Source organism: Anguilla rostrata, chromosome 1 (assembly GCF_018555375.3).
Source record: "Anguilla rostrata isolate EN2019 chromosome 1, ASM1855537v3, whole genome shotgun sequence".
NCBI classification, from domain to species: domain Eukaryota; kingdom Metazoa; phylum Chordata; class Actinopteri; order Anguilliformes; family Anguillidae; genus Anguilla; species Anguilla rostrata.
This window is the reverse complement of record NC_057933.1, coordinates 7,826,726-7,845,085: the sequence shown is the minus strand read 5'-3', so window position 1 is coordinate 7,845,085 and position 18,360 is coordinate 7,826,726. Positions and strand designations below refer to the sequence as shown.

The 18,360-nt window shown below is 46.1% G+C and overlaps 2 protein-coding genes across 4 annotated transcripts in view; both read left to right on the top strand.

Moving 5' to 3' along the window:
* mta1 (metastasis associated 1) overlaps nucleotides 1-951 on the top strand; it is a 44,444-nt gene extending 43,493 nt beyond the window's left edge. Inside the window, exons 17-18 of the mRNA XM_064310249.1 lie at nucleotides 57-193; nucleotides 283-951. Coding sequence (XP_064166319.1) covers nucleotides 57-148 — 92 coding nt within the window. The 3' untranslated portion in view covers nucleotides 149-193; nucleotides 283-951. The remainder of the gene's footprint in view (nucleotides 1-56; nucleotides 194-282) is intronic.
* A 2,047-nt stretch (nucleotides 952-2,998) lies between these two features.
* tmem229b (transmembrane protein 229B) lies at nucleotides 2,999-16,869 on the top strand. 3 transcript variants are annotated; one of them, XM_064310126.1, is made up of 3 exons: nucleotides 2,999-3,626; nucleotides 11,495-11,620; nucleotides 13,525-16,869. In XM_064310126.1, the coding sequence occupies exon 3, from the start codon at nucleotides 13,556-13,558 to the stop codon at nucleotides 14,090-14,092; it is 537 nt and encodes a 178-aa protein (XP_064166196.1). In that variant the 5' UTR covers nucleotides 2,999-3,626; nucleotides 11,495-11,620; nucleotides 13,525-13,555; the 3' UTR covers nucleotides 14,093-16,869. The 3 variants fall into 3 exon arrangements, with proteins under 3 accessions (XP_064166196.1, XP_064166012.1, XP_064166103.1); XM_064309942.1 differs by lacking the exon at nucleotides 2,999-3,626 and adding an exon at nucleotides 4,897-5,087; XM_064310033.1 differs by lacking the exon at nucleotides 2,999-3,626 and adding an exon at nucleotides 4,897-5,092.
* Nucleotides 16,870-18,360: the final 1,491 nt, after the last annotated feature.

The window sequence follows — 18,360 nt, the reverse complement described above, 5'->3', positions numbered from 1 at the left end:
TGTGAGTGCTGCTGGTGTGTGTTTTGTGTGACGCCGCCTCTCCCTTGTTCTCTTAGGGGCCAAGCCCAAAGCTCTGACCCCCCAGTGGGAGATAGTGTCCAAACGGACCTCCGTGGCTCCTCAAGAGGAGGTGCACGAACTGGACTGACCCCAGCGGCGACCCCCCCTTTTCCCGGGCCGACCCGCGGACGAGGTGAGGAAGCCTGACCCTGGCGCTCTGGGACGTCCCGAAGTGGAATTTGCGGGTTTTTAAACGATTGTGCCCGCTTTCTTCCCTTGCAGGGAAATCTGAAGGTGTTTTGCGGCGATACGGATCTGGATGGTGGAGAAGGGGGCGGCACCAACCAATCTCCGGTCGTCCTGGCTCATTGACTTCACCAATCAGCAGCATTGTCATTGAGGACTGAATCCAGTTGTGGCCAATCATAAGACTGACCTGACTGCAGAGGACTGTGTTTATTAACACCATTATTGTTATTATTGTCAATGTAATTATTATTATTATTATTCTTTTTTTTTTACCAACTGTAACCCATGCTGATCAGTTAATTGTGGATCAACGAAGAAACTTTTTTTGAGTTTCATGAAATGAGTACTGCTTGTGAGCCCTAAACCTAGGGTGGAAGGACTGTAATATATAAAAAAAAGCCACACGCCTCCTTTATAACATGTCAAAAAAAAAAAAGAGAGAGAGAGAGGAGGTGATGAAACAAACCTTCTCTCTCTCTGGGTGGATTACACGGATAACTCCCCAGCTTCTGTTCTGTATTTGTTTGAAGGCTTCTCTTGTTCTCTTGCGTTTTTGTGAGCTGGCCGCCGCCCTTGGCCTCAGAGGTATAACTTATTGAGAAAGAATTCAAAATGTGCTTTTTTTCTACCTTTTTCACAACTGATGCACCTGCGCTTCAATGATGTAATTAAGAAATAAAACGATTCTTTCTCTTTTGTGAATATGTACATGAAATTAAGACTTGTTAAAGGCACTCAGACTCACTGCCATGCACACACACACACACGCACACAGACGAACAAGCACATGAATACACTCATCATAATCGCACATGCACATACACGCACACACAATCATATACATACTCACTCACACCAAAGGTGGGGGCGGGGGTGGGGTTGGGGGGTAAGGTGTTAACGACTGTTGGGCCATAAAGAGAATTTACAAGTGTTTTTTATTCTATATATAGACAAAAGCCATAAACCAAATGTCATGGCCCTAGGTTACCAGGGCAACCAGACGTTTCCCTGACGCTGCTGCTGGAGCCAACCGCGGGTTGTTTCATCCCAAATGGCACCGTTCCTCTCTCTCCCAGCAGCGTCCGGCAGGTACCCCTCAGATACACTGTCCCAGGTCAACGTGCTGACGGTGCTCTCCGAGCACAGCTTGCTCTGCGCGTACACGCTGAAGAACAAAGGGTCTGGATGGGGTGGGGGGGGGGGGTCACGGCAGGGGGGCAGGACCAGGGCTGAGATCCTGCAGCAACGTGACAGAAATCAGACCAAATTTGGTGGCGAGCGGCCAGTTGTACCCAGCTGCTAGGGTAGTGTTTAAAAAGGTCAGTGGCTGTAAAGAAGTGTCTTGCAGTCAGTTAACATTTGAAAATAAAAATCATACTGTGGCCTCCAAAAGTATGGTAACGGTGGAGCGAAATGTGTTATTTTTGCTGTTTACTGTGAAGGCGCTTGGGTTTGAGATCCGAAGATGAAATATTAGACAAAAGTGCCGACAGTCTGCTTTTATTTTGTGGTATTTACGTGCGTATATGTTGTCAGAAACGGCTCTTTTGTGTTTCTTCACAGAATATAGGATTCATCTGTGATCGACTGCAGTTGTCTTCCTTGGCTGACCCGCATGGTGTTCATTTCTGAGCACACCAGTGGTTTCTTTCTCTTTCAAGACTTTCCAAAATACTTTATGTGCCCAGTTTCTGTGCTAGCCCTCTTAATGAGTTATTCCATTCTCTCAGCTTACAGATTAGCTGTTTTTCAGCCGTGGTTCTCCGGTTTTCAAGATGGTGTAGACCGTCTGACTCCAAATGCAGTCTCCACAGATTAAAACAAAGGCTAAAACCAGGACTAGACGGTCACTGCTCTTTTTATGTGTGAACAATCCTTGCAAAAGGGGAAGCACCTGGTCAACAGTTAACACCTGTCAGTCATCTGTTAATTACATTTAACAGCTGAAAATGGGGGAACTCAACACAAAAATAGCTGTTTCTATAAAATGTTAAAAACTGGTACGCGTGTAGTTACCACGAAATGAAACTGATTGTACTTTTGTCTCATTTTATCTTTTGGTCTCAAATCCAAATGCCTTTAGTATGCAGCAAAAATAGCTAAGTTGACTCAACCGTTACCATACTTTTGGAGGGCACTGTATATGAAATTCTGTAACGGCAATAATGGTTGCTTTTACATTTTATCCATTTGACAGAGGTGACTTACGTAGCTTACAATCTTTGCATATAATCCAGTCATACAGGCAACTCTGGTTAGGCACCTTGCTCAAGGGCTACTGGTTTGTGAATCAAACCTATAGCCCTGCAGTTATTGCACAAGACCAGTTCCCCAACCATAAATGTCGTACTGTTGCCTAGACACTGCTGGGCTCACAGAGTCATCTCACTGTGCAAACGATGGTGCTGTCCCTCAGAAGCCAGGTCGGGGAAACTCAAGTTGTTCTTTTGCAGCTGTTGGTTCGCATGTACAATTTGCGTGTTGCATGCTGGGTGTGTTTTATGACGGGTGTTGCCTTTCACTGTGTACCTTTGGAGGCTTTTTTCACTGTTAATTAACCATGAGCAACACTCAATTCAAACACTCCACCCCCACTCACCTGATACTGCAACCCCCCCCCCCCACCCTCCCATCCACACCACTGCATGGTCTTGAAATATTAATATCTCACAGAAGGCTGATGCTCTAATGCCTGTGCCCATAAAATCTTTTTTTCTTTTTTCTTTTATTGCACACAAGCTGTAAAATTAGGATTTATGCATTCAAAGTCCAAACCGAAAAGGTAAGGCGAAAGCCATTTCCGGCCATCGGCTACCTTGTAGTGAGTGTTGAACGGGTTATCCGCTGAGTCGAGGCCATGCAGCTCCAACATGACACAAAAACCTAGCTGTGCCGCCTGTCTGGCAGGGTATACTGAAATTAATTTTTACCCTGCTTTTTTGGCTTTCTAGAAAGGTCACCACGTGTATACTAGTAGTTGACCTATACCAGAAATCAATAAAATCACGAGGGTTCATTCAACTCAGTTGAGAGGGCATTTCAGTCCAGGGTACATACGAGTCCAATAGGGACCGCGTGTGCTCTCGAAGAGTTGATTTAACCTTTCGCTGTGTGTAGTCACAGATACACGAAGCCAAACATTAATGCAAACATCCAAAGAGCTTGTCGTAGGAACGGAGCATAATTTATGTCTATCTAGGAGGATCTCGGCACTCTAGGCAATTCTGGCAAGATTCATGCGCACGGCTCATCACTCTTAAAACTACATGCACTTATCCCGTGTACTCGCACAAGCCCAGCCCACGGTAGTTGGAAGCCATTATCCTCCATCAGATTTACATCGCGTTTCTTCCCGGATTTGAAAGCCACCAGCCACGGTAAAGTAACTTTTCTTTTGTTTTCTTTTTTTTTTACCTACAAGACCACTGAAGTTAGAGCCACTACCCTATTTAAAAAAGGAACAGTTACCGTTTACAGTTATGATTAGTTCCCAGATATAATTACTTGGGAATGAAAGGTGGTGCAGGATCCAATCAGCTTGATGAGTTGGCCTAAACTGGAAAGGACAGGATCAGGACACTAGGATGGGAGAGAATGTTGAAATGGAATGCAAGGCAAGGGCTCCTGTTTCTCAGTCAATATTTGTCTCATCAGTTTACATAATACAGTGTGGAGGAGGATTAGATTGGAAAATGTTCGCAAAAGTTATTTTTTCCTTATGTATACAGCATATATTACACACACAGAGGGTCGCAGGCTGCCAGAAATAAAATCATAACCTGGTGCCGAAGAGGGGGAATTTGCGTCTAATTACCTTTCTGAGAAGCTATTCTATGCGACCACCCAGATTAGCTTTACAGAATCATACCAGCTTTGACGTGGATTTATCTCATAAGAAGGGCAACTGCCAGTTTTTGCATTTGCATTCAATTCTTAATTCTTCTTCTGTTTAAATTGATTCTGAGAGCCGGGACTATGAAATCAGCTTCAAAAAGTAATTTCACATTTTTCATAGTTCCAGTACTGGTTTGCAAAACATCTGAAAACACTTTTAAGATCTGCGAGCAATGAGTTTTATTTTTGCATTGTATTACTCATTTTCGAATTGTTGCCCTTAAATTAATCTGTATGACGACACGTTGGTTTTATGATCTCTTATTTCATCTGGAAACCTATGGTTTTTTGAATACTGTGGACTGGAGCTGACGACATACATTCACTTGCTATGCCTGTCTCAGCTTGAATTACAATTGCTTAAATGGTATGGAATTAATAACCTTGTTCATTATACAAAATAAAATATGACAAGACACAAAATACGTTCTGTCGCGAGTAGGCTACATTAGTTAGTTATCCCGTGAAAGAATTAAGGAATCCAAAATTAGTTCTGGCCTATTCCAGCCTACTCGTACAGGCTACTCGTATTCAATCCTTTACAGTAGACAACACCAAAAAAGCGCTGTGGTGGAAATAATGCTTTTAAATTGAGCTGATTAAGCATTACGAACATAAAAACTAAAAGGGAAAATTAAAAAAAAAAAAAACACACCGTTGATGGATGTCGGATGCGCATACTATTACGCTGCACATCAATCAACGTAACCCTGAAACAGTTAATCAGACGCGAGCTGGTAGCCAATGCCTGCCTGTCTTTGAGCATGTGCCGTTGCTGCAGTGAAGTAAAATGTGTCAATTCTCATTCAGAGAGGGGGAGCAGGAGAGGGGAACGCCGGGGGAAAAGACGGTGGCGGCGAGCTGCATCTTAGCCTAGGTTACATGTTGTGTTAAGTTTCATTATTTCACTCAGAAGAATCCACGCCCGGAGATCAAATCAGGCGGTGAGGTGCTTAACCGTTTTGTCTTTTTTGCTGTTTAATTCTGCCACCCTCTTTCCAGCGGAATTATGCCTGCATAGGCTAACACGGACGGACAGGTTTCTAACGAGGTGTCAGAAATGCCATCAGTTGGAGGGGGGTGTTGCATGTTTTTTTTTTGCGTGTATGTCTGTGAAGCCGGATCGAATAGCCTTTATTTTCCTCGGGGGTGATTAACGAATAGCATATTGCCTGCAAGACTTTCATTGTAGCCAAACGACATCACGCTAAACCAGAACAGTATTTGTTAGCAGCGGCGGCGGTTTGTTGGCTAGCAGCATTGTGCGTGTGTCCGATATTGTTCCTTCCGTTCATAACAGAGATGTCCCACTTCACAGCCTGTAGTGTCAGGCATAGCAAGCATGTCAGTATAACATAGCGGGATGGGATTCCCCACTCAATTCTGCGTTTCAAATGATAGCGAAATAATCATCACAGTCATTGGTTTGCTGTTATGTGTTCATCCTGCGCGACTGCCATAATTACTATCAACATTTAATGTTTATTTAGCACCATAATTCATGGCGATTTTATGGACATAGGCTATATCGAGTCCTGTAATAGTGTACGTTTGTAATGATTATGCATGGACACACAAGTACTGGGAATGTGCGCGCACGTCCGTTTGTGTGTGTGTGTGTGTGTGTGAGAGAGAGAGCGAGATATACCACTAACGAATATTTAAAATGTAATTTCTATTCGAAGGCAGTCGCAGTTTTATGATTTAGCACGACGCACTCTGCAGTGCTCGGCACTTTCTTGACAACGGGTCCGTTGTCCTGTACAACCGGCGCAGTGATGTTGCGGTCTTGCTCTCCGCACGGGCCTGCGCAGACCACCCTCGCCGCCGAGAATGTGATTTTCAAGGAGAGAAGGCGGCAGGAATACTTGTTGGGTTGGACTGAACAGATGAAAGAGGCTTAATTCTATTGGGATTAATTTTGGCAGTGATTATCCGTGGGGACAAAACAGTGGAACTCAGTTCCACCTTCAATGGGCAGGCATAGCTGGGAAAATTATTTTGTTTGGGCATTAGGGATCATTGTATCTTTGTCTAGTAGATTTTTTTATTTTTATTTTTAGGAGGCTTGCTTTTCTTGTGTTCATAGGATTTACGACCTTATATTTTATATAGTCTCATTTAAAAAGGTTTCAAACTTCACCTTATACAGTACTTTTATGCCGTTGCGAGATTGTACGTTCGGACAGTTTCACCACCAAAACTCTATAGTACAACCCTTGGCATGAAATTATGCATGCAGTGCATCAAATCACATTGGGTAGCATTATATCGATTCTTTTTTTCTTTCTTTCTAATTTTCCATCTTTTTATTGTGTAAATGCCAAGTCAATTAAGGCAACTGTGGTAATGTTACTTCTGAGCCAAGATGGGGTCTTTTTGGAGCAAAAGGTTGGGGTTGGCTGCCTCATGCCACTTTGGCGCTGTGGGAGAGATCGCTGTGGAGCTCATATATAGTCTGAATGTGCACTGGTGCACTACCCCAGGGCTTGCGAGGTACCAGCGTTTCCCTGGGAGCCAAGAGAAAATTTGGCTGCTGTACATCATAGACCCAGAAACTGACTCTTTCTACCCATGATTGCACTTCGTGAACTCAACCCTTTAGGGTGTGAGATCACAAATATGTGATCGGGATGTTCCTAACGGAACGTTCTAATGCTGATGTAACAATCACTGCTGGTAATTGGAAGCAACCGAGTTCTAGAACACTGACTTAGGATTTTGAACAAAAAACTTTGTATAAAAAAAACCTACTCTTCAAAGGGTTCAGAGTATTCCTAATATAAACATAGGCTGGAGTAGCTCACTGTCCTTTTGCCCATGTCGGGTAGAGGGGTGATGGGCAGTACAGTTGGCAGTTTAGAAATAGTGTGCGTGTGTGTATGCCTGTTTGTAAGCATGTCTGCATGTGTGCTTGCTTGTGTGTGTGTGTGTGTGTGTGTATGTACACGTGTGTTTGTGTTTCTGCATGCGCCAGCATATCTGTATATGTGTATGCATGCCTGTGTGTGTATGTGTGTGTGTGTGTGCGCGCGCCTGTGTGTGTGTGCGCACGTAGGTGTGCAGTCCATTATACGCTACTTCGCTTGGCGCGGTAACGGGTAAAATCTCCTCTAAGTCTCACGGTTGAGCCTTGAAGATCGCTAATCCTGAGGACGTGACACACATGGTGTTCAGGTCAGGCCAGTTCCCAGGGTGAAGCCTCGTGGAGGCAGAGCAAGACCCCGCACTGGAAGAACAGCGGGTGTTGCGAGTTTGATTTCATCGCTGCATGTACAGAAATTTCAGAACCACCAGCGTTCATTTTGTGTTCCCAAACTGTAACTCCACACTGTGTCATCACAGAGGGGTTGCATTTGAATGATAAAATTGTGTCATAAAACTCATTGCAAAGCTACAAAAGCCTGAAAAAGCTTTAAGTTGGTGAAAAAAATGCCAAGGATGTACTAAAGTTACCCACAGCTTGCACGTTGTATACGTTTGTTAAATATATTTTTATTTTGTAAGAGTTACTATATAACCTTGAGGATAGGAATATGAGAAATTTGTGAGAAAATATGAAAGTCACGTCAGGCTTGTCATGCCATGCTTGCAACCAGAATAGCTGCTTACTGTATGTCCAGAGAAACATGAGCCTGTGGTCTGCATGCTTTCCTCCTCTCCGCATTCAATGTTACCTGGTACCTCAAAACAAGCAGGGGGGGAGGGGAGGTTAGTAGACTTGACTGAGGACTCGTCTTGAACCAGCACATTTCGGAGTTTGCTGTCCCGGAGTACGGAGTAGAAGAGATAAAGGGAGGGAGAGGGAGAAAGCCGGAATGCTTTTGTGCGCGGATTCTGCGGCAGCGCATTCCAACGATGCCCTTGAAAGGGGATCGGGAATGCCGGGAATGGGGAAGGCTGGGAGAGAGGGATAAATCCTTAACAGCCATCCAAGCAGCCAGGCCATCGGATCTCCTCCTATTGATCTGCGTGTAAACCCGGTGACCCCTAGCAGCCATTGCTATGCATGTGCCCCTTCCTGGGAGAGGGAAAGGGGCCGGGGGGGGGGTTGGGAAGGGGGGGATTGACACTGGGGTTGTCACCCTTGCTTAAGCTTAATCACATGAATTTGCAAACTGTAGTTGGATAAAACCGGTAAGTAGAAATGTAAATCTCTAATTGAAGCTTGAGAGATGGATAAAATGCCCTCCAGGGTAAATGCGTAGTATATATAAATATACACACACTGTGCACAACGGCAGACCGCACTAAGTGGTTGGAAGGGGAGAAAAATGAAGGTGTATTTCTGAACGTGTGCTGCTATTTGTGACCGAGCTGACTGCAGGCTCTCTGTGAAGTGAAGGGAAAAGCTGATGTTTGTGTCTGACAGAAACCCCTGAAAGGGCGTCTCCAGCATTAGATTCTAAGCCATTTTCAAACATTAAACCTAAATGAACAGTTCTGGTCTTTAAATTACATTACATTACATTACAGTATATTAAATATTGCCGTGCAGCATATGCTCTAATCCAGAGTTCCAGGCTCAGGGTTCGAAAGTGCAGTAATTCCCTAGACAGGGAAAAGCATAGTCCCCCAAGAGATAAAGAGAGTAGATACGCGTGTAAGAAGCGGCTGCTCGATATGTCCCAACTCCCTTGTCAAACAGGGAACCAGCTTACACAAACAGAGGCAGAACAGCCCCAGTGAGCAGAGAACTGAAACAAACAAAGAGGAAGGAGCCACGGGCTCTGCAACCAGAACAGGAAGTTGCATCGAGTCAGATTCTGCAGGGAGGAGGTACAAAGTGTGTTGGAGGTTTTGGGGCGGACCTAGCTGAGGTGCAGTCTGAAGAGAAGAAGAGGCCTTGAGTTAAATGGTAAATGGACTGCATTTATACAGCGCTTTTATCCAAAGCACTTTGCAATTGATGCCTCTCATTCACCCATTCACACACTCACACTCACACACCAACAGTGAAAGGCTGCCATGCAAGGTACCAATCAGCTCGTTGGGAGCAATTAGGGGTTAGGTGTCTTGCTCAGGGGACACTTCGACACGCCCAGGGCGGGGGGATCGAACCGGCAACCATCCGACTGCCAGACAAACCGCTCTTACCTCCTGAGCCATGTCGTTCAGTTCCTGGGTGCAGTTCTGCACGGGGCCACGGTGCGTTTGATAATATGTCCTTTCTTTGGGCCTGAAGGCGGAAGATGGATGAGGACTGACCCAGGCCACTCTCAGGAAGGAGGAGGTAATCGAGCCGCCTCAGTATCGATCAGGAGGAGGCTGCTCCGTGTTCTCTCTCCCTAAAAGCCAGCGTGTGGCGGGCACCCAAACGCCGAGCTCGCCCCCCGGGTTTCTGCATCGTTAAAAACGGGACGGAGGGGAACAAAAAGAACAGATAAACGCGAACGGTAATGCACATCCGGAAAGCAGCGGTAGGAAAGATCGTTGTGGAGGAGTCGGTGCGGGGGGGGGGGGGTGTGTTGGCGCAGGTAGAAAGGGGTCCTTTTGGACCTGAATAGAGAGGTTACCTCAGGTGAGCTGGAGATGTGGGAGAATGAGGGTAAATTAAGAGAGTGCATTCGCAGAGTAGGTTTGGAGTGTATCTTGTATCACTGCATTAGAAGAGGAAAAAATGGTGAACAACAGAAGATAAAAACTTTACTGTTCCAGGATGGGTTTTTTCATTCTTTTTTTTTGGTTTGTTCCTGTTTGCTTGTTTGTCATAGATGTGTTCCTCTTGAACACGTGAACGGTCTCAGCAAAGCCGTCTTCTGTTGCCGCTGACACTCGGTAACGTGCAGAAACCAAAGTGGCAGCTGTCCCCCGTGCTGGTTTTCCCCGGCCTGTTTCGTGAACAGTATCCCAGCGTTCATAGGGGGACGACCGCGGCGCTATCTTTGTCTGTCATCGGCGGTGTAAATATGATCCCAGAATGCCTGAATGAGTGAGTGCCTTTGGTCCCCCAGGCATCTTCAGGTGGGGTTGAATAGAGGCAGTCTCACGTACAGTGCAGGCCATCCGTCTTCATTAGGTGTAAGCTTCGACTGCTATAGTATCGGTCCTGTTCCTCAGTGCAAAAGCAAGACGTGATAGTACAGCTGCATGTATAAGTATGTACTGTATATAGGAAAAAGAAAATGTATACAAGGAAGTAGGTCACTTAACCATGGTCAGTAAATTCAAGTGAGCGTGTGAGTGTGAATGTAAGTGGGAGTGCGAGTGTGAATGCATGTGTATGTGTGTTTATGCGTGTGCGTGCGTGTGTTTGTATGTGTGTGTGTCCGTCTGTCTGTGTGTGAAATACAGTTTCATGTTGTTCCCCCATAATATCACATGATCATTTCTCCCTTCACTCATGTGCAGTGCAGAGATATCCTAGCGCTGTAGCCTCAGCCGCGCTTTTATTCTGTCTACTGTGTGCCTCGCCGTGAACCCTCACCTGGGCTTCACAGCGATCAGCCAATCGGGTCTCGTTTGCCCGGTCTGCGTGAACAATCCAGTCCGTGATGACTGGCAGCTGCCCAGCACTGGAACGTCAATAGAGGCGGAGTCTAATCGAGCACAGTGTGTGGAGTTGGAAATCGATATCAGACTCTGCTGGGGGTGGGGCGGGGCCGGACGGGGGGGGGGGGGGGTGGGGGTGATACGAGCTGCAGGATTTCAGCGACTGCAACAGCAAACAATCCTTCGCCTGACTGGGCTGGGGGGGAGGGGGGGGGGGAGCCTTCTGTTTCCCCCTGACGTCCCCCTGAACCAAGGTCACCAAGCTTCACGGTTTCTGTCCGTGTTGGATACTCTTGTCTTGTGTGGAATGGAAACACAATATGCGATAGTGGAGATTACACGCATTAGTCAGTGTCATGGCAACCACCTGATCTCTCACTGTCTCCAGAGATAGATGATTCAACTTCCTGTTTTGTGTTGGTCTTTTTGTGTTTTATGTTTCTTTCACAGCTTTTATTAATTTGTCAGTTTTAACAGCAGTAGCGGGGAGGTAGATGGTCAATTTTAAGATCCTGTTTCGTCAAAATGCAATGTTGCATTTTCTGTGTTCCTCCTAAACGTGTAAATAAATCTGACAGTTGACTTTTATATAGTGCAAACACTAATAGATATTAATAATTGATTAATTAATCAATTAACACATCAATAAACAATCACAACAGGAGATTGTTCTCGCAGCCTGTAATTCCACCTGTCTGACCGTGCAAGTTTATTTCTGTCACTTTTATTTTTGTTTTCTCACAAACAAGTCCATGAAAATCCACAAATCATATTACAGCAGGCTAAATAACTGCCAAGGAGAATGTTGGATGGAGAGGGACTCAAATGAAATGGAACCTGTCTCTCCTTTATTTTTCAGGTTGGTGCCCTCTGTTTTTCGGGACAGGTGCTGGATTGACAGAAGGCCACTCCCCCCCTCCCCCCCTCCCTCAGCCCAGATTGGCCCAGGGCAGCCGGTGTGGGGTCTTAGACTGCAGGACAGCAGGTGGGTGTTCGTTCCTGACTAATGACCTTTATCTGCACACACCCTCCCTGTGTCTGTAGCCCCCACCTCACCCCACCTCCACCCCACCCCACTCCACCCCTCCCCCTTCAGGCGTACAGACACCTGGATGGCCGCGTACAGGCGGCTGAGCCCGGGTAGCTGTGCCTGATTGGCTGGCCCTGGTTTTTTTGTTGGGGGTGGGTGGGGGGTGGGGATATCCATGTTTTGGAGAAGTATGCTAATCCCGCTCAGCCTAGCTCTGTGCCGGCTGGTGCAGATTAAATCTGCTTTGTTTCCCATCGTTCTCCAAACGACCCTTTTGAGGCTTTAACCCTTCTGCAGCCAAGTCTCAAACTTTCGCTCGAACAATCAGAAAACGCTACGCAATCGATTTTGAACTTGGTTCACTAAACTGCCGCTAAGCTCTGGTTCCTTTTTTAAAGATTTGTTGCCCGTGTGCTGGCAGCGTTTTGTCGTTCTGTGAATAGAGCAGTATAATCTCGGGCCAAAATAAAACAAGATTTATTTTTTTGTTCCTGGTAGGATTGAATGGGAAATAAATTGTTGCCTCGAAGGGCTACAGGAAGCTATGGAAGATGTCCGTTGCCGATAAAAACATCGGTGAATGATGCTAAACGTTTCTGCGGCCAAGGCGTAGCTTCCAGCCGGCTGTTAGACAGAAAATATTTCTGGGACCGGAAGCTTTTTCTGGGTCTGTGGAGGCGACTGTGCCAACCATTCTATTTTTCATACTGATTTTCATACCGATGGTTGGTTTACATGCCGGTTCGCCTGTTGCATTACCTGTTCATGTGAGATATTTAACTCAAACTCAACAGATTGTAAACTGAATTCTGTTCAATTAGGCGACTAAGGTAACTGCAGAACAGCTGCATCTGCTGCAAGCTTTATTTCAGGCTCAGCTTTGACGAAAGCGTGAACCTGCGCCAGTGAAAGGCGTTCGCTGCGTTGGAAAATTATATATCCCTTTTTACACGTGCCTAGCTCTAAAACACAAGCGTCTCATTGAGCTGTGCTGATGACAGTGCGGCTCTAATTGGCTGATTACAGTCACAGTTATGTCCCTCTGACAGCGAATCCAAAACAGTATTTTCAGTTGGAACGGACTGCTATCGCAAATACAATTTCACACAACAAGAATAACTTCAAAAATAATACTTGTATTACGACCGTTCTCGTGTGAGAACGCGAGGTTAAATTCCTAGAAGCCCAATTGGCCATTTAAATTGGACGCTGGCGTGTAATAATGATAGTTTTGAACGGGCTGAGGGGACAGGGAGTGAAGAGCCTGAACCTGCCCGGTGCACACCTGCCTTCATCGCTGCCCGGTGTTGTTTCCGTTGGCAACCTTCGGCAGCCAGGCCACAGCTGAGACCGCTATATTTGGGAGGGCGCGTGTCTCCAGGACGCTGTCGTGTCTGAGCGTGCAGGAAGCAGCTGTTCTCCTCGGGTTCTTCATCAGTCATCGAAACCCGCTGCCCCTTTGCTTTTATGCCTGATCTGTGTTTCTCTCCCTCTTCCCTCTCTTTTTCTCCCATCTCTTTTTATTTCCAATATTCTCTCTTTTTCTTTTTCTCTCCACCTCTTGCTGTCTTTTTCCTGTCTCTCTCTGTCCTCTCAATCTTTCTCTCGCTCCCACTTCCCTTCTCCCATCTCTATTTCTCTCCCTCTTCTCTTCTTCTTTCTCTCCCCACCTCTCACTCTCTTTACCCTCTGTCTCTCTCTGTCCTCTCTCTTTCTGTCTCTCTCTCCCCCTTCGCTCCGTTTCTCCCCACTTTTCATTCACACTGTTTTCCCCCCCCTGCTTTTTTTCCTCGTCATGTGACAAATTAACCCCTCTCTCCTCCTCCTCCTCCTCCTCCTCCTCCTCCCCCCGGGGTTAGCATCGCTCCGAGGACCGAGGAGGCGGTCACCATGGCGACGGCGGCGGCTCGCCCCGAGCCGCTGACGGTGCTGTCGCGCTGGTACCTGTACGCCATCCACGGCTACTTCTGCGAGGTGATGTTCACGGCCGCCTGGGAGTTCGCCGCGCACCGCAACTGGAAGTTCCCCGGCGTGACCAGCGTGTGGGCGCTCTTCATCTACGGCACGTGCATCCTCACCGTGGAGCACATGTACCTGCGGCTGCGGCGGCGCTGCCCCACGCTGCTGCGCTGCCTCATCTACACGCTGTGGACGTACCTGTGGGAGTTCGGCACGGGCCTGCTGCTCCGCCAGTTCAACGCCTGCCCCTGGGACTACTCCCAGTTCCAGTACAACTTCATGGGGCTGATCACGGCCGAGTACGCCCTGCCCTGGTTCTGCGCCTCCTTCATCATGGAGCGGCTGGTCATCCGCAACACGCTGCGTCTGCGCTTCGACGAGAGGGCCGAGCTGGGGGCCCCCGGCGGCGGCGGCGGCGGGGGGGCGGGGGGCCTGGGCACCTCCAACGGGTACGTCAAGGTGGACTGAGGGAAGGTCGTCCGGCTCGAAACGCCCGCTCCCACCGCCCCTCGACCCCCAGTCCCACCGTTACCTCCACCCCCAACGCCAACCCCCCAAACGCAGATCAGACCTCTCTCCTGAGCTGGAGAGGGAGACGACGAGAGCAGCTCTGGGGGGGCGTCCAGGGACAAGGGGAGGGACAGTCAAGTAGAACTCCCCCCCCCCCCCCCCCCAAACCTCCCCAAATCCATGGGAGGAAACATCCTTCAGCAGTTCATTTCGCCTGTCCCACTGACACCGTCCCACAGACACCGTCCTGCCTGAGAGCGTCCCGTCCCGGCTGCCAAAGCAGGTTGCCCCGGATGGGGGCGGGGGGGGGAGGGGCGGCCCTGCTTTCGGTGAAACGGCTGTCCGAAGTGCAGGGCTGCCCCTCATAGGACCACATCATACCTCTGCTCCTGTCAATCAACCGTAACGGAACGAAACCAGTATTCCTGTTTTGCTATTAATCCAATAGAAATTCACCATGACAATTTAGATAGGGACACAAACTGACATTGTTGACAAATTAACGTGTACCAATTAAAAGCAATCCTTTTTAGAAACATAAGAAATGTATGCTTAGTAGACTTATATAGTAAAATAAAAAAGAACAGCTCCTATTAAATCTTTTTAATTTATAAAAATGTATGTATTATTTATGAATATTTATCAATATGTAGTCCTGGTTTCGAGTTGTTAATATATATGTTAGATGTTTACCCAGGTCCGTCCAAAAGCAATGCATTATACTTGAATTCAGTGTCATGAAGAACCTTTTTTATACCTAAGGAAACTCTTGATGCTTGAAAATTGCATGACATGAAGAAAGGTGTATCCAAAAATAAAACCGAATCTTTTATACTCTTATAAATATATATTCAAGAACACTGTTGGGTTTTTACTGGCCACTTGTAGATACGACAACTGAAGAACATTACTGGCCCTTCCACCTCGCCCCCCCCCCCACTTCCCCCTCCCCCAAAAGTAAAAAATGTTACTAAATGTAGTGTAATGAATTAACCTATGCTGCATCACTGCAATCCTGTGTCATTACGATAGAGAGCGTTTGCGAGTGTCTCCGTTTATAAACGCAGTGTGAATGGGGGAGTGCGGTAGGGTAGTAGTGTTTTGCGGAAGAGTGATCGGGTTCCGAGAACTTGAGTAAAAAGAAGACGAGGAAAGATATTTGGTGCTGCAGCGCATCTGGAGAACATGTACTGTAGTGTGAATGTCCGCCCAGGTTCCAGGTGTGCTGGCGTGCGTGCGCAGGTGCGCCGAGGTCAGGGCCCTCCTGAGCTCACCTGCGTGAAGGGCTTTTCCGACCCCTGGGGAATCGGCTTAGCGCGCGCGGCTCGCTTGGAGTCACGTGTCCCCCGTAAAAGCCGGGATGGATCATATGGAGCGTAGAGGCCGGCACTGTGCAACCTAACCCCCCCCTCTGCTTAGCGACGCGACGGTCTGCATACAGACGGATGGCCGGGAGTCAGACGGAACGCTCTCTATTTCGCGCTCTGTCGTTATGAACAGTTTTTTTTTTGTTTTGTATTTTCGTTTTGGCTGGTTTATGGCTCTTATTACGACGGGAGCGTTTCGGCGACTTCGCGAGACACTGTACGCCAGCACTGAGCTTAGCGTCACTGCACTGCGGAACACCCAAGGCTTGTTCTGCCGGTGTAAAATTAATGACCGACGGCGGTTAGTGTTCTCCTCCCGAGAAGCATCGAGGAGTTCCCGTCCGTTTATGCATTTGATTACAGCGCGGAAGGCTGGTGCTGTTTTGTCACACCGTTCGTGGCTGTTTTTGAGTTGGTCGGTCCTTTTTGATTCTCCTCCTCGATTCCTCAGGAACATTGTACAGTACTCTGAACGCAGCCGCACCTATTTGTATTTCACTGTGTGCACCGGTTTCCAGATGGTTATGGAGGTGTTCGTTCTGTCAGTCGTTTCACTCCCCCCCCCCCCCGCCATCCCAGAATACATTGCAAGTTCTCACAATGTCATCGCCCATAGGCTAAAAAAGCCCAAAAAAGAACAACTTCAATCTCTTAAGACAATTTGCGTGTTAGCATGAAGCATTTACAGTATTTTTGTACCAATTTCTTTTTTTTTTGGTGGGGGTTGGGGGGGGATGTTATTTTAATTAATGCATCTTGTACAGGGCACCTGGCTGGAATGATAATTATGAGCTGGAATGATAATTATGAGGCGTCGATGTAATATTTGCCCTGTACGCGGTTGTTTGTTTCAAAGACCATGTGGAGATAATCAGTTAAGTGTGACATGAATTCTGATCAGCTGAATGCACACCAAGCCCTATGATGCGTGCACGTGCACAAGCATCTGTCTGGATGAATCATGTATATTTTGGTATTTCACAGTAGTAACTAGGACAGTAATTGAACCGAGGCAATTGCATTTGATCTGTGAGGATTAATCTTTAATTGTGGGATACCACATTCAAGAGGTAACATGGATTAATTCTGTAATACAGTAATCTGTATTTTTGTACAAACTGGGCAAAAAATATATATTTTACCCCATTATACAAGCAAAATGCAGTATGCATGTAAAATATACAATTTTATTTGTTGTCATTCCTGTAATTAGTTTTAATTTTTTTTTATTTATTAATTTGACCAACTCCTGTCAATGTTGCATTTTTCTTTGAGATGTGCAGTTTCCGATCCTGTGGGGAACATGTTTAAATACTGTATTGTGAATGTGATTTTTTTCCCCCTTTGGGAATAAATGAGTTCAGTTGATCCTCCTTGTTTGCAACTTTGCTTCACAAACAAAATATGTACACACATGCAGAGCAACCATTTCTAATAATTGTGTGTGTGTGTGTGTGTGTGTGTATATAATCTGGTGAAAAACATTACCCTTGAGAGCAAACATTTTATTAGCTTGATGTACTGTATTTAATCCTGGAAGGACTTTTTTTGGCACAAAGAACTCATTTTGTCAGCAAGATATCCAGGCTCATATTTATACTCTTTCAACTGAGCTACAAAATCAAGTTGTCAGATGATTAAATGTCCATAGAAATCTACCTAGGTCAAGCCATTTTCTGGTAAAAAGCTGATATATATCCTTTATTTAACTCTTTATAGATCTGAACTTCTTGTAACCTCTTCTGAATTGATAAGCTACACATTGTTTGGGGCCATTTCTTCAAGCTTTTCGCTTAATAGCAATGGATTGTGCACTTACTGAAAGTTTTATTTTATATATCAAACAGGGTGCGTAGATGATGTCACATGCGATAAGGAAGGATGCAAGAATATGAGATGCCAAATTACTAAAAGATCTTAATGTGCTTTTTTTTACAGCAGTGATGTAAAAAGTGGGCTTCTATCAGAACACATTCAGGACAGCTGTCTTGAGCAAGAGAATGTAAAAAATACTGTAAACCTGTCTATGTTTCTCTTATTATGCCAAGTGTTTTGGATGACAAAGACATGTCACAATGAAAATATTTTCTGTCCCTTGGAGCGTAGGTACCAGCATGGTAGAATATGTGGTTCTTTGAGATTTAAGACACTGGACCAAAGACTCGCATCCCCTACAGGGGCCAAAAATGAGCTGGCTGCTGGGTCCTTGCGACCAAGGCCATTTGCACTGTGTAATGGGAGGTGGTGCAGTTTAATGGATGGGAAACTCAGCTCGTAACCCAGAGGTTGTGAGTTCGCTTCCTGACTGGGGGTGCTGCTAATCCTCAATAAAACGGGCAGTGTAGTATAGGGCGACAGTGTAGTATAACGGGCGAGGAACTGGTCTTGTAACCCAAGGGTCACAGGTTTGGTTCCTGGGTACGACGCTGCCGTTGTACCCTTGAGCAAGGTACTTAACTTGCTCAAGTTGTATACATCAATATGTCCAGTTGTATGAATGGATGCAATGTAAATGCTATGTGAAATGTTGTGTAAGTAGCCTACTGTAAGGGATAAGAGGTTCATTAGTCATCCAGTGAGAGCAAAGAACTGATCATCCACAAAGTATTAAAAAATCAAGGGTGACCTTCATTACGGATTCTCTAATATGTAAATCGGAGAGGGATTAATCTTGCAAAAGGAAATTTATTGATTGTAAAAGTTAAGTTTGTTCACTTGGCGTTGATTCTTCAGATGAATGATGAGGGTGCAATATGGTTACACCATGGTGGCTTTTAACTTTTTACTGTTTTAAAAAAACCCCCATTTTTTTAAAGATTGCCATGTATCATATTTTTGTAGACTGCTCTGTTTGAGGGA

What these genes read in the sequence shown, in the direction of transcription:
- tmem229b (XM_064310126.1), top strand. Translation starts at nt 13,556, where the DNA reads ATGGCGACGGCGGCGGCTCGCCCCGAGCCGCTGACGGTGCTGTCGCGC.